At 37.0% G+C, this 14,395-nt stretch overlaps 3 protein-coding genes, 1 long non-coding RNA gene and 1 other non-coding gene across 8 annotated transcripts; 2 read left to right on the top strand and 3 right to left on the bottom strand.

Moving 5' to 3' along the window:
- Positions 1-66: 66 nt before the first annotated feature.
- LOC111809676 (uncharacterized) lies at positions 67-6,148 on the bottom strand. 4 transcript variants are annotated; one of them, XR_015411716.1, is made up of 5 exons: positions 5,982-6,148; positions 5,463-5,544; positions 4,928-5,129; positions 946-1,405; positions 67-477 (listed from the first exon to the last, which is right to left on the bottom strand). XR_015411716.1 is itself a non-coding variant. In XM_023696057.2 (3 exons), the coding sequence occupies exons 2-3, from the start codon at positions 5,536-5,538 to the stop codon at positions 5,026-5,028; spliced, it is 180 nt and encodes a 59-aa protein (XP_023551825.1). In that variant the 5' UTR covers positions 5,539-5,544; positions 5,982-6,147; the 3' UTR covers positions 4,761-5,025. The 4 variants fall into 4 exon arrangements, 1 of the variants encoding a protein (XP_023551825.1); XR_015411715.1 differs by lacking the exon at positions 946-1,405; XR_015411717.1 differs by lacking the exons at positions 67-477; positions 946-1,405 and adding an exon at positions 2,032-4,145.
- Positions 5,982-8,947, bottom strand: LOC111809677 (uncharacterized; the record flags this gene model as incomplete). Its single annotated transcript, XM_087117577.1, has 3 exons — positions 5,982-7,153; positions 7,610-7,655; positions 8,733-8,947. Coding segments are annotated over 3 exons (459 nt in total), but the record flags the coding sequence as incomplete, so codon positions are not given.
- Positions 8,948-9,389: 442 nt separating this feature from the next.
- Positions 9,390-9,519, top strand: LOC111810962 (U6atac minor spliceosomal RNA). The gene has a single exon (XR_002817477.2). It is a non-coding gene; the product is annotated as a U6atac minor spliceosomal RNA (small nuclear RNA).
- An 899-nt stretch (positions 9,520-10,418) lies between these two features.
- Positions 10,419-11,355, top strand: LOC147789398 (uncharacterized). Its single transcript, XR_015411769.1, has 2 exons — positions 10,419-10,650; positions 10,692-11,355. It is a non-coding gene; the product is annotated as an uncharacterized LOC147789398 (long non-coding RNA).
- On the bottom strand, positions 11,107-14,003 carry LOC111810091 (uncharacterized). The gene is made up of 2 exons (XM_023696664.2): positions 13,682-14,003; positions 11,107-11,619 (listed from the first exon to the last, which is right to left on the bottom strand). Exons 1-2 carry the CDS (start codon positions 13,899-13,901, stop codon positions 11,306-11,308), a joined length of 534 nt encoding a protein of 177 aa, XP_023552432.1. The 5' UTR covers positions 13,902-14,003; the 3' UTR covers positions 11,107-11,305.
- Between the last annotated feature and the right edge of the window lie 392 nt (positions 14,004-14,395).

Raw genomic sequence — 14,395 nt, 5'->3', positions numbered from 1 at the left:
ATAGGCGGTGAATAATTACTATAAAATTTCGTGAAATTTGAAACCATTTTACCAAACAAATAGAAGTATAAATGTTTAGTTTTGATTATAAAGAGGGAATGAGATCGAAATACATAAAAACAGATTATCTATATAAAAATGAAGACTCGACAAACGTCTCAGGCCGACTCCCTTTGTTGCTACTAGGCTCTCGAACATCCCTCGTGTAACATCCGCTTATTGACATCTCGAATCACAAAAGTTACTACTGACGGATAATTTGCTTTGAAAACCAACCAGAAAACAAAACATATTCATACATGGTAAGTAAAACATTTGAATCAATCAGTCAAGGTAAAATCAAGTACTCAAAATAACCAATATATAAGTTTTTAACAACAAAAGCACATATACATAAAACAGACTCAGAAAAAGGATTCTCTGTAATCTCTCTAATCTGGCTGCCTCGTCACCACGATTGTTCTGCACCTTCTCTATCTGGAAAGAAAAGTTAAAATAATCTTGATGAGTAATTAATTTAGTGGGTAAGTAGCTAACTTGTCGTTTACATTTTATTTATAGGATTATTTGCTCATTAAAAGGTATTACTGCTACTTTTAGCTTGGGTTATTGACTCTCTGTATGCTTATTTAGAATCTATGGACACGTATTTAAGATTCGCCCTCCGTCAAATACAGCCCATCTACTAATTTCTTAACATCATATAAACCAACGATCAAGAATTCTCATTATTCCTTACTTAGCACACAGCGCATCGATAAGGAACTCCGCGGGAATTAATAGACTACAATACTCAATATTATAGCCCATGACTCAATAAACTATACGCATAACCTAGAGTCATAACATTTTTACTAACATGTATAGCATGCTCTGAGCATGCATTCATATATTTATAATGTTCGACTTATGGAACTTTCTATTTTGCATTTATAGCATGCTTACCATGGCAGAACCACTTCATCCACTTAGCTGCACCGTCACTGCCGCCTCACGCCCTTTACTAGTGGCCTTTACTCAACGATGTTGCTATTAAGATCAAGGATTTGGGAGCGGAGGAGGATGTAATTTGGGTGTTTGTCAGTAGTAGTGGCAAACTTGGATACCGACGAGTGAATGATTCTATCCATCTTCCATAGTTGATTTTGGGCATTCGTCGAGTTCCCAACAAGAAATGTGTGCGGAAAGAGATGGTCGATTGAGCGAGGAAGAAGAAAATAGAAGAGGAGATTATTGTGCAACAGCAACAACAAGAGGTCCGATGGTGACATCAAGTCGATCGAAGAAAGGAAACAGAGATGAAGAAGAAAGGGAAGGACGACATAGCGAAGGAGGAAAGAGATGAATGTTTTAATTGAATGACTGGTATTCTGGTGCCAGACATTCCAAAAAATGTTGTCTTGTCCTAGGAATCAGTGTAAGAAACTTCTGTTAGGAATCAGTGTAAGAAATTCTGTCATCTAACATGCACTACAATATTCTAGGTCTACGACACATCAGCTCTTCATTATCATCAAGCATTACGTTAGTAAGTGTTAAGAGTATGACGATGGTTTGCAAAACTTCCATCAAAATATATGTCATTGTACGTGTACGATAACAGTTAGTTACATTTTAAATTTAGAACTGACATCGAATTCAATGTCGTTTCAAAACCGACATCGAACCCCCATGCCTCATAGATTTAAGATGACAGTTTTCAACAATGTCTTGTATGCTTCAATTGAACACCCATGCCTCTATCATTTTATTTCATAATACGAACTCAAACCCTATATAAAGCAAGTTTACAAACCATCCAACCAAACCATATCCATTCATTAAGAAAGCCATTTCAAACCACATTTCCATTTCAACATCGAAACTTCATTATTATAACATAACAAATCGATGACGCTCGAGAGGATGGCGAGCTAATAAGATTATGTAAACAAAAGAGGGAATGTAATGGATTTGGAAACTCTTTCATTGGATGTGAGGTGTTTATTGAATAAGCATTGTCTAAGAGAGTAGAAGAGTGGGAAGGGCAAGGCAAGGGAAGGTATTCAGCTTGTTTTTATTCATCAAGAGGTGAAAGAACATTACTTTATTTAATATTGCAGGAGTGAAAGGAGGAGATGGGCATGAAAGCATTTAACTAGACGCCATTTTGAGGCGTTGCAGCAGGCTTGCTGCCTTTGGCCCATTTCATTTCAACTTCGTGCAGGTGCATGGAAGCCGTCAGTGGATGAAAGCCATAACTATCGCAATTTCCATAAGAAAATTTGTCGCATCCCCTGCGTCCGTAGGTTGGACAAACATACCCCAATGTGCACTCATTGGACACCCCTCGACCTCCAATTCCTGGGCCAAACCAATGCTCCCCTCCCCCTACACCTGCCCTAAATCCTGATCTATACCCAATATCCACTCCCAGTCCCAGTCCCAGTCCATTAATCATCGGATCAACATCTCTCCTCACACCACCTTCACTACTGCTTACCCCTCCCTCAGTTCCTGGCCAAGCTCTTGGTCCCACTGTAGGACCAGCCTTAACATTGTTTACCCATCCTTCAGCTCCTGGACCAGCTTTCGGTCCAGCTCTTGGACCAGCCTTAACATCGCTTACCCATCCCTCAGCTCCTGGACCAGCTTTCGGTCCAGCCCTCGGACCAGCCTTAACATCGCTTACCCATTCCTCAGCTCCTGGACCAGCTTTCGGTCCAGCTCTCGGACCAGCCTTAACATCGCTTACCCATCCCTCAGCTCCTGGACCAGCTTTCGGACCAGCCCAAACATCGTTTACCCATCCCTCAGCTGCTGGACCAGCTCTAACATTGCTTACACCTTTCTCAACTCCTGGGCCAGCTGTTGGTACGGCTCCTGGCCCTGCCCCAACATCAAAACCAGATCCATCATCAGAGTTGGGGACTCTATTGGCAAAGGTGCAACTTAAACAGAGGAAAACAAAAGGAGACAGAAGGAAATATTTGAGGGAACCCATGGTTTTAGTGGAGATTTGGTGCTTTGGATGGGTGTGAAGTGAAGATGAATAGGAGGGATTTTATATATGTGCGAAGGGAACTGAAGTTTGAGGCGTGGGGAAGGTAAAGTAAGGGCAGTGGGTATGGCTTCATTTTCCAGGAATCCACTGGTCATGAAATTAGTGTTGCTATCTAAACATTACGTGTTTATGCATTCATATGGGATTAGTTACATACCAAAGAGGAGCAGTATGGACTTTCAGAAACAATTTTCATGCTCTTAAGTCAAAAAATTAATGAACATTATAGTAATTAAACCAACATGTATACAAGTCAAAAGGTTAAAACATAATGAATTGTTTTAACTCAACAAGAATGTATCAATTATAGATGCCATGTCACAATCTTGTTGAGACTAAAATGAGGTATAATCCAAAATTGAAGGACATGATTAAAGATGTTTGCCATAAGGTAAAAATTCTAACAAGTTTCAACTCCAAGGGTAGTTTTTGAAACAAAAATCCCACAGTTCTAAGTTCATACAATCAAGTGGTAAGGTAAAAACTGTAACTAGGTTTAGACGAAATTTAGAAATGGCAGAAGAAGTGCAGAAGGCATGAACACTGGAGATTCACATGGTGGGTTTTGTAGAGAATAATGGTTTTTAAAATACGTAGGAAACTATTTTATTGATGGATGAAATTACAAAAGAAGGGAGAGAAATCCGAAACGAAAGGAGTTATAAAAGCTTCTCCAATTGGTAGGAAGAGATAAAGGTGTGTAGGATTTAAAAAGAGGTAACAATTTACACCAACAAGATATAGCTAAGTAAGTAATACTATCCAAAAGGTGCTCAAAAGGCCTTTCCTTGGCCTGAAAGGTTCTGTGGTTTGTTCGTTCCATGTGACCTAAAAGAAGGCTTTGATGAAGTTAACCCAAGGATATCTCTTCTCATTCTTAAAGGGATGCCCCAATGAAGTGGAGCAAGGAGAAGGTGAGCTAGCTCGGGGAAGGGAGCCGTCCATTCAAAGGCACTCACACGGTATGTACAGAATAGTGTGGAAAAAGAGCACCAGTGTGTGAAATAGCCATTTAAGGCATGCAACGTTGAAGCTTTTCATGTGTTGTTGGGGCAATAAACAATTTCCCATAAGAAGAATTTGGTTTGCTTCCGATATGGGTCTGTGGAGAAGAATGGTTAGGAATTGGTTTAACTAATAAAAAGGAAAGGTTTACTTTCTTCATGAATTCTGTGCTTGATAAAATTAAAAAAAAAAAAAAAAAAAAAAAAAAAAAAAAAAAAAAAAAAAACAAGAAAACAAAAGGTGAGGGATCCATAGGTTTTGTACAAAGAATGGGGTGGAATTTTGTGATGAGATAAAAGGGTGGGTGGAAGAGGAATGAGTCTTGAGCAAAGAATGGCTAAGGTCATTAGATTATGCTAGAAAACGATGGCGTTTAAATCAAATCTCCATTATGGTACAACGAGATTCAAACTTATTGGGGAAAGAAAGAACTCAACTCCTCAACTCCTACTCCAAAATATAGAGCAAGAGCGGGACACAACTTCCATTTCGAAGTACAATTCTCAACCTCGACGCGTTCCTCCATCATTTAAGGATATTATGATGAACAGAGACTTTTCTATTGTAAACTCATCTAGAGTAACAAAGAGATTGGCTTTCAAAGAAAGTTGAGGTACCAAAAAGGTTGTACCTTACCCTAAAGAATGATACCAAAGGAGAAGGTGAATATGTTTTTTCGAAGTCATCGACTAGTGAAAACATCAAAAGGACGTCTTTAAAATTATGAACTTTTGATATATCTGCTTCTGAATCCCATTTCTCAAAGTGACCCACTAAACACTGATTCAGCATAATTATTGTATCCCATGAATTCAGATGAAATCCAAGTTCATTACAAATAAACAGGGATCTAACTATTTCACATTATTGGAAACTCACAGTATTGGTTTGTAGCCACCATAAGAGATGGGAGCAATTTGCAAAAGATAGAATCTCAGGTAGTCTGGAGCTCACATTTCAACAACGCCCTAAAAGGCCTAAACATTTTCACCACTGCCTCCTGATTCCACGTCTTTCAAACTCTCAGCCAACATTCTTGCCCTGTTCTGTAATTGTCTTTCTTGAGCAACCATATACAAACCTAGACAAGTGATAATAATTATCAAGTTAGGAAGTTTTGTTATACCTTATATGAAGATAAAGAATGATACAAAAGATTACACAAGTCCAAGCCATATTTGGGACTGATTTAAAATGGTAAAAATCCCTTTTGTCATACTCAAAATCACTTCAAACAGCCCTTTAATCATCCAAATCAATTTAATGCTTAATCTTGCACGTTTAAATGCAGATTTCAGACCATGAGAATTGATTCTTGAACGATTAAAAACATGTTTTAGAGTGATTTTGAACGTGATAAAAGCGATTTAAACTCTTTCAAAATCTCTCTCAAACATGCCCTAATATGGCTTACCGACTGCACTTCCTAGGGCACAGACCCAGAGAACCCTCATGGACCATTTGTCACCAATAACTCCTCTGCCTCCCATTCCTTTCTGCAAATAACAAGCAAATAGCCTACCTTAGTCATTACAGCACTTAGAGAGCCAAGCCTCCTAAAGGGTCAAAGAACATGGCACGATAGGTTCATGTTTTACTGTTAGAAGCCCCTGAATTTGGGAAGATTTCAAATCCGTTCTGATTCGAAAATTTTCTTCTATATTCAAAAAATAGATTTAAGCCTCCCTACAACAGTTATGAATCGATGGTTTCTTCTATACTCAAGCAAACTCAATGTCTCTCAAACAAACTCTGATGCCTTTTTAGCTTTATGTTTTCATTTGGATTGATTGAAAATTGGTTGAAGCAGAAATCAACAAAAAAAAAAAAAAAAAAAAAAAAAAAAAAGAAACGCTTGTTTCGATGTTCTTCTTCGTGGATGAACGAATAAATCAATGAAACAAACTAAAAAATAAAACAAAAGAAGCAAAACCTTGGGCTGAATCTGAAAATGAGCGGCGGCGCGACCACACTAACGGCGCGGGTTCGGGGCTGACGGAGATAAGTAACTCTGATTGCACGGAGGCGAGAGAATGTGAGAGGGAGATAGCTGCGGAGAGTTCGTTGGGAGGCTGAGACGCGCGTCCCGCAGGGCTAGGATGCAGTAGCTGGGGGTGGGAGGGAGGTGCGCTGAATTAAAAATAGGATTAATTAACTAAATAAATAAATAAATATATATATATATATATGTATATATATTTCATTTAGACTTATTTACCTGGATATATTAATAACTAATTATGTTCATAAAGTTATTATTCTTGAAATTTCATGAATCTTAGTTTTAATTTTAAAACTATATAAGTCAGGTATGTTATCTTTATGTAGAATGAGCATTTGTATATTTTTTTAGTCAATGACTAAGTTTCATTGTAATTCTATAGTTTAGGTTACATATAAAATCATTCAAACTAGACATTATCGATCTTGGTTGTGAAGTGATTCAAATTTCAAACAAATGTTCTTGTCTTGAGATTTGAGATATTCGATCAACAAGATAATCGGAATCTTATTTCCCTTATAGTGAGTGATTCCTTATCATTTGGTATGAGAGCTTTCATTGAGTTAATTCCTTATCCACGAAGGTCGACAGAAATGATCGGATTGGAGAGCTTCCCTTTGGAATCCAAAGACAACATTTAGAATCGTTCAAAAACTTCTTCAGAGTGGAACGATGCAGTACCAAACCGCAAAATACACTCTTCTATCACATCTCGGTCCCATCTTCGTTGGATGGCTGCTGCAGCCTGTAATAAGATGCAACAAAAATTTGAGGAATTAGCCTGGGATTGGAGAGCTTCCCTTTATTGGAACCCAAAAGACAACATTTGGGAACTTCGTGGTTCTCAAGAGTGGAACCATGCAGTACTAAACACGAGATAATCCTGTAAAACACAGACTCTTCTGTCACAGGGCGATATCTGGGTCCAATCTTTGCTGGATGGCAGCTGCAGCCTGAATTAAGATGTAGCAAAAACTCGAGGAACTAGCCCGAGATTGCATCAAATTAAACTGCAGGAAAACTTCGTTCACATTTATGCCTACATCAAACTTTCCGAGCTTATACTGGTAAGCCATCTCCTCTCCGAGTCGAGCTTGTTCGCTCTACAAGTAGTTCTTGCCTGAAAAGTAGAGTGAAAATATTAACCGAGCCAACTGACAAAGTTCGAACTTAACCATCTTACTTCAAATCACGTAGTGAGTTACAGAATTGGATAATGATTTTTAGTAATAGTTCGTTTGCTAGTCTGTTGAACAGCTATTTGATATACTTTTGAAAATTGAATAAAGAATTTCTTCTATCCATCATCAAACATCCATGTTCAACAACCAGATGAGCAAAATTCCCAGAACGAGATGCATTTAATCATCAAAATGAACAGCAGGTAAAGAAAGAGGAAGAACAGTAGAAAGTACCTCCTCTGTTCTTCATCATCAAACACATTAAAAATGCTGTATAAAGTTCGCACTACAAGAGATATTGATCATAGTAATGTTCCATCTAGCATTCTAACTTCTCAAACAAGAACGTGGTAGCTGCATACAATAATCACTCAGAACCTTACTTTTTGGATGGAAAAGTGGCCGTGTAAGGTCCTCCATGAATCTGCACAAACAATCATCACAAAATGAGTAAGAGAAATAAACATAACAGCTATCTTCAACCGTTATTACAGTTCAAGTTCACCGCTAGCAGATATTGTCCGCTTTGGCCCGTTACATATTGCTGTTAGCCTCACGGTTTTAAAACACATCTGCTAGGGAGACGTTTTCATACCCTTATAAGGAGTGCTTCATTCTCCTCTCCAATCAATGTGGGATCTCACAATCTACCCCCTTGGGGGGCCCAGCATCCTCGTTGACATAGCATTCGGTGTCTGGCTCTGATACCATTTGTAACAGCTCAAGCCTACCGCTAGCAGATATTGTCCGTTTTGGTCCATTACGTATCTCCGTCAGCCTCACAGTTTTACAATGCGTTTGCTAGGGAGAGGTTTCCACACCCTTATAAGGAATGCTTCGTTCCCCCCTCTAACTGATGTGGGATCTCACAAGTAACGACTGGGAGGAGCAAACTAAACATGATCAGTTCGTCTACTTACTGCTCAAAAACTTAGCTTCTCTTCCCAATTAGCTAGACTTCCCAAGTTCACATAAAAGCAATGTAATATTCAAAGTAATATGATCAGCAACAATACCACAGCTACGAAAGCAGTTAGATCATAAATTCTTCTGACCTTGGTAGACATTCATGTTCAATCAAACGAATAGGCACACTACGAAAGTAATATGAGTCCCATAAACAGCATAAGTGGGTTATCTGGATCAAGTATTGGAAGTCTTCTTTCTCGACGGTGAAATAACATGAAAACCTAATTTGGTTTTAATTAATTCAAATCCATTGAAAGTATGCAATCTGTTCATAAAAATGAAGGAAATTCAACTACTGCATAGAGCAATTGCACAAACTTTGTAGTTGTAAGCCGTAAGATAATGTTACAGATCACAAATTTCATGAATTAGCATGATTGAGCTAATGAAAAATATTGGGCATCAATCAATTTACGATGATGCAATGAACTTCATCAATCAAGAAGTTGCAAGAAAGAGCCAATGGTTATGCAGAAGAAACCAATATAGAAACTGTTTCACAGTATAATGAATATCAGGTTTAATTGATTACATGCAGAGAGCTTCATCAAAGCCAAAAAGTTGAGCAAGAAAGGAAGACAGCAAGCACAAACCGAAGCATTCATGGAATTCAATCTTCACGTACCAGGTATCAGTTTCTTTGATAATGTTGTACTTTCCGCATGAATTCGTCACTGCTCCTTCCTTTCCTCGTTCCTTCTTCTCCTTCCTCCGTTTCTCTTCCTCCTCCTCCTCCTCCTCTCCGAATCATACTCAAGCTATCAGATTCGGTATCGGAATCAGAATCCTTCTCGCTACTACTGTGTCGTTTACGGGATGTGCGCCTTCTTCTTGAACTCATTCCACGTTTCTTGTCATGCTTATCATCGGAATCCGAACTGATTTCCTGCGTTTTCGTCAATCGGAGCTCAAATTTTCACGATCCTTGTCGGAATTTCTCTTTGTCCTAGAACCGTTCTCTTCTTCTCCTCTTCCTTCGCTGGTCTCGTCGTTATCGGAACTTCCTCTCTTAGTTAATAGCTCACCGTTTCGATCTGTAGCCATTTTCGTTCGGGATTAGAGAATTACAGGAGAGGGGAAATGGGAGCGGAGAGCTCGGAGAAGTAAGGTTCTATTTTGGTACATCCCACATCGAAAAATTTAACAATTAATTTCTGTTATATGACATAAAGTTAACATCTATTACGTTGTGTTCGATTAAAGGAGAGATGGTTGGCATCTCCCCTGACAGGGTCGGGAACAGCCTTCGGGCTTCCCTGTTAACACATCCGGTTAAGGCTACCCACCTCTCGCAGGTGGATCTATAACCCAATTTTTTTTTTTTATTCTTTTAAATTTTCGTTTGGGTTAAATTACAAATTTAGCCTCTAGATTTTCATATTTATATTTATTTGCTCAAATAACTCTAAAGTTTTCAATCTACTTTTATATTTTTTAATTTTGTCTAATAAATCATCAAAATTTTCAATTTTATTACACAAAATTTTTGACTTATTCAACCATTTTTAGAAAAATTTCATGAATCCATTTAGGGTTTTTGACAAAAAAAAAATTTGTTGGATTAGGGTTTTTGTCTAATAAAGTTATGTTATTGGAACCCTAGACATCAATTAAAATTGATGGTTCCAATATCAAAATCTTATTATACACAAAATTCACAATAGAACTTCGAGACTTTTTAAAGTGAATCTATTGAATCCTTGAAAAAAATCGTGGGTTATGAATACTCAGGCCGATTTCCATCTTTTAAAACTTCAAACCGAACACTTCATTAAATATTTTGGAAGGTTTAAAGACTAAATAAAAGTTTGAAAGTTTATGAACTAAATTTGTAATTTAGAAGCCGTTTGATTTAAAATTTTGTTTACAGTACCTAAAAATAAGCGTTCGATAATAGGATTCATGTTGCATGAGAATGAAATCAAATTTTCATATAAATAAATAACATTTTTGTTAGGTTCTCCCAATTAATAATAATTTTACATATATAAATATATATATTATTTTCTGTTTTTTCTTTTTTTCTAGATAGTTTATTTCTATTAAATAAATTTATTAAAATAATTTTGACTAATTAAATTTTAATTCATTCATTTATAAATATATTAGGAACAATTACAAGAAAACCTAATCATGATTTTATTCAAATATATGAGACTTAAGTTTAAAAAAAAAAAAAAAAAAAAAAAAAAAAAAAAAAAAAAAAAAAAAAGAGAAAATGTTTACAAATTATACAACCAATCATCATACACCTCTTTAGATACTTTTGAACATTCAAAAATCAAATAAATAAAAATTTAAAAGTTTACGAACAAAATTAGTAATTTAACCTAAACAGCCATTTTCTTTTTATTAAGATTAAGACATCCAAAAAAAAAACTGTGCCAAAAAAAAGAAAGACAATCAAGCTGAAGAAAAGAGCTTCAGTCAAATGAAATTCAATCTATTAGGTAATATAAAAAGAACTTCGTCATTCAATTCAATCTATTAGGTAATATAAAAAGAACTTCGTCATTCAAAGCTCAACAAGGGATTAAACATCATTTGAATCCCTGTCAACCCTTCTAAAACTGACCGAGAGACGTAGTCGAGACCTATTAAATACAAAATTAAAATTTCGAAAACTCCTTTAAATATGCAAAGTTCCCAGCCCCTCTTTTAACTCTAATATTTCAAGGACTTTGTTTTACTGCTTAAACCAACTAAACGACTCAAAACAAAGATGACTACTTCCTCTCTGGCCACTTGAGAGAACTCATTTAACATAAACACCAAAACTTCTCTCTATTCAACACCAGGTGACAAGTAATTCATGCATCCTAGCAGTTGATTTGCAAGCATGCATTGTTCAATGCAACTAACAATACATAGCAGAATGTCATGTATATTGAAATTAACAAAGTAAATAATTCTATAAAGAAAGATGCATTCATAGGAACAGTATTGCAGCAATAAATACAATCTAAAGAAGATACAGAGACATCAAGAACTATATGTAACAAAAGAGGAGAGTTTATTTCCAGAGTAGAGAATTCATCTTCAGATATCAGAGGCTAAAATAAGGAAATTGTGGGAAAGCAGCTTAAACCTCATCATCAGCCATCTCTACAAGAATTTTTCAATGCTGGCAGTCAAAGTTGCTTTGGGAACTGCACCTATTATCGCCTCCTTTTTCTCACCATCTTTGAAGATAATGACAGTTGGTATGCTTCTGATACCATATCGGGATGCAACACCAGAGTTGCTATCAGTATCCACCTTGTAAAATTTGAACTTACCAGCATACTGTTTAGATAGTTCATCAACGATCGGATGAATCATACGGCAAGGACCGCACCATGGAGCCCAGAATTCGACTAGGACGGGTAATTCGGATTTAAGAACCAGTGAATCCCAGGTAGCTTCTGAAGCAGCAGGTACTGCAACATTTGACAAACATGTGATTTCTTGTAACATCAACAAGGGCCCTTTTCGGGGAGAAGAAAGTTCAAGAGACAGAAAAAGTAGGGGTAGGTAATATTATTGACCCAAGAATCAGGTAGTCAGCAGAGAAGAGTCTAAACAGAACATAGATTAAAGCATAATTTTATGGATAACAAGTTCCTATAATGATCAGACTAAAAAATGAATCCAGTACTGTGACTCTCCAGGATTAATATCAACATCAAAGCAAGTGATCAAGAAAAAAAAAGTACAACCAATGATGCAAAGACCTGAACTCAGAGTCAGGTGAAAGATTCAAACAGAAAATTTCGATGCCCCCTTCCCATGATCTAATAAATAAAACAAATGCCTGATAGATGACAGTAGACGGAAAAATTTGAAATAAGTAAGCTCCCCAATATAAGAACAGCCGGAACTCTCTAGTTGAATTACATTTTTTAAAAATTGACATGCGGTTGAACAATACTTCTGAGCTATATACACTACGGATAAAGTGTGTGTATGTGCACAAGTGTGTATAATAGAATATAAAGGTAGCTGAAATGCAACATTTCTTACACCTTTTGATGCTTAAACAGCTGTTATTTCATAGCAATGATGTAAGATAACAATCAAAATAAAACGTGAAGGAACAACAACCACCGACAAATGCATGTTATCATTTCGATGTTATACCTATTGTAAATGACTCAGAACTTCATGCCATACAAGATAAACACTGGCTCCTATGCAGACCAAGAAACATAAAGAACCAGGCTCACTCATACACACACAAAAGAGAGGGATGGCGGAACTAGGCAGAACCAGGAGAGAGACAATTCGGCCACTTTCTCCCAACATATTGAGCCAATATCAGATCAGCTCCTTACTGACCACTCTCTGTAGCATTATTAAGACCTAGGCACAGCAGAAACCATCTTCTCAATTAGCAATTCCTACTCCTAATGCTAAGTGACAACGTCCCGCCCAGAGACCATCTCTTTCAGTCACAGGTCTCGGTCCCGGTCAAGGGTGCATTGACTGAATAGGCTTGTCACTTACCGATTGAGAGTCTACTGATTGCCTAGGGCATCATCTCAGCCTCTCAGGTAATAACATATATTAACGAACTGGAGGGGGGAAAAAATCATATAAAAGGCCTTACATATATTCAGCCTAGAGAACGGAGCCAAAACAATGACTAAAGACATAACAAAACAAAAAATTGCTCCAATCTCATATAATATATATATACCACACACGAACCCCCTCATTTTCTGCTTAAGTTGGTACCGGAGGCACCTCTCTTCTAACAGCATCAAACACAGAAATCTTCTACTGGAGAGAGATGGCGCAGGCCTGATATTGGCTCAAAACAATATCATATCAAAATATTTGGAAGCTAAATGTGTGTAAACAACTCTATATGACCGATCTTTATGGTTAATGGAGTGATTCGTAAACAATTTTAATGCTCAAACTGAAACACATTTATAAGGTCCAATTAAGGCTCTTTAGAATTGCTTTTTAAGTGCTTAAAAGCATCTCTTTTCACTCAAAAGTACTTTTTTAAGCACTTGAAGAGTCATTCGACATCAAAATTCATCACAGTAATTTACATCAGATCCAAGCATGTGCATGGATGGGAATACGCAACATCAATATATCCGTCAGGTATCAGAGTATAGAAATATGACAAGTACATAAATTCAAACAGAAAATGATTTGTTATATCATGTCAACATCACTCCACCAACTGATCTCATTCTTTCTTTTATCTTTCCTTTCTCTCTAATTTATATTAAGCATATACTGAATAGGATAAACGTGCCTTAAGCTGACGCTTATAAGTTAACTCTAGTGGAACTCTATCATATTGTTTACTAATTGGAGACGTGATGAGTTTCATGCGAATCTAAACCAAACCAAACACCAGTAGATACTGACAGCATGCTCTTAAATTCATCAAACTTTCTAGTATTGTTAAAATTTCCTTTCTTCTACCCTCCAAACAACAGAAAAAGACTGAAAAAGAAAATTGCAGAACAAAATCCCAACCAATGGCAGCAGTTTCCTGAGCTTCGCAGACGATTCTTCCAGAACGCTGAGCAAATCTGGCATTAGATCTCGCAGATCTTATAGACTGGGAAGTGAAACTGTGACCGATCTTCAAGCCTCTGTACTGCGGGAGGGCGACGGAGCTCCGACGGCCGGAGAAAGCAGTGGAAGCCAAGGCGGAAGAACAGGGAAGAGTGAGGGAATCGAGAACCGTAGCCATCGGAGCAAGGGATTGATGAGCGATAGTGGTTGCGAGTGTGAAGTCGGGGAAAATTTTGGTAATTTGGGTCTTGTGTTTGATGTGGCAATGAATGGAGGACGAATGGATGAGGGTGCTGGGACAGGCATACGGCGACGTTGATCCAAGTTCAAACACAGACGAATGATATTCTGACGCGTGGACTGACAGGTGGCATCCACATTCATGTCCGCGAGTTCGATTGTAAATCTCATATTTTATTTAATTACGAATTTATTATTACATACAAAATTCAGACATTATTTAACTTTTGAATTTATTGAAAGTTAATAATTTTTCTTTGTTTTTATTTTTATTTTTTTGAATAAAATTAAAATTTTCATAAAATTTTAATTTTATATTGATTAGGATTTTCAAATAATTGGGTAATTTTTTTAAAATTTTGAATTTGAATGATACGGGTCATCTATCAATAACGTGAAACCACATGTTTAAAAGCTAAGATAAGCCAACTA

Source organism: Cucurbita pepo, chromosome 14, assembly GCF_057944985.1.
Source record: "Cucurbita pepo subsp. pepo isolate OVF chromosome 14, ASM5794498v1, whole genome shotgun sequence".
Classification (NCBI taxonomy): domain Eukaryota; kingdom Viridiplantae; phylum Streptophyta; class Magnoliopsida; order Cucurbitales; family Cucurbitaceae; genus Cucurbita; species Cucurbita pepo.
This window is presented reverse-complemented; position numbering and strand designations above follow the sequence as displayed.

Excerpts from the sequence above, each read along its gene's own strand:
- LOC111809676 (XM_023696057.2), bottom strand. The coding sequence starts at position 5,538 with ATGGGAGGCAGAGGAGTTATTGGTGACAAATGGTCCATGAGGGTTCTC. Across the intron at positions 5,130-5,462 it reads TGCCCTAGGAAGTGCAGTCG|GTTTGTATATGGTTGCTCAA; the intron begins GTAAGCCATATT and ends TCACTTGTCTAG.
- LOC111810091 (XM_023696664.2), bottom strand. The coding sequence starts at position 13,901 with ATGGCTACGGTTCTCGATTCCCTCACTCTTCCCTGTTCTTCCGCCTTG. Across the intron at positions 11,620-13,681 it reads TCAGGAAACTGCTGCCATTG|TACCTGCTGCTTCAGAAGCT; the intron begins GTTGGGATTTTG and ends CAAATGTTGCAG.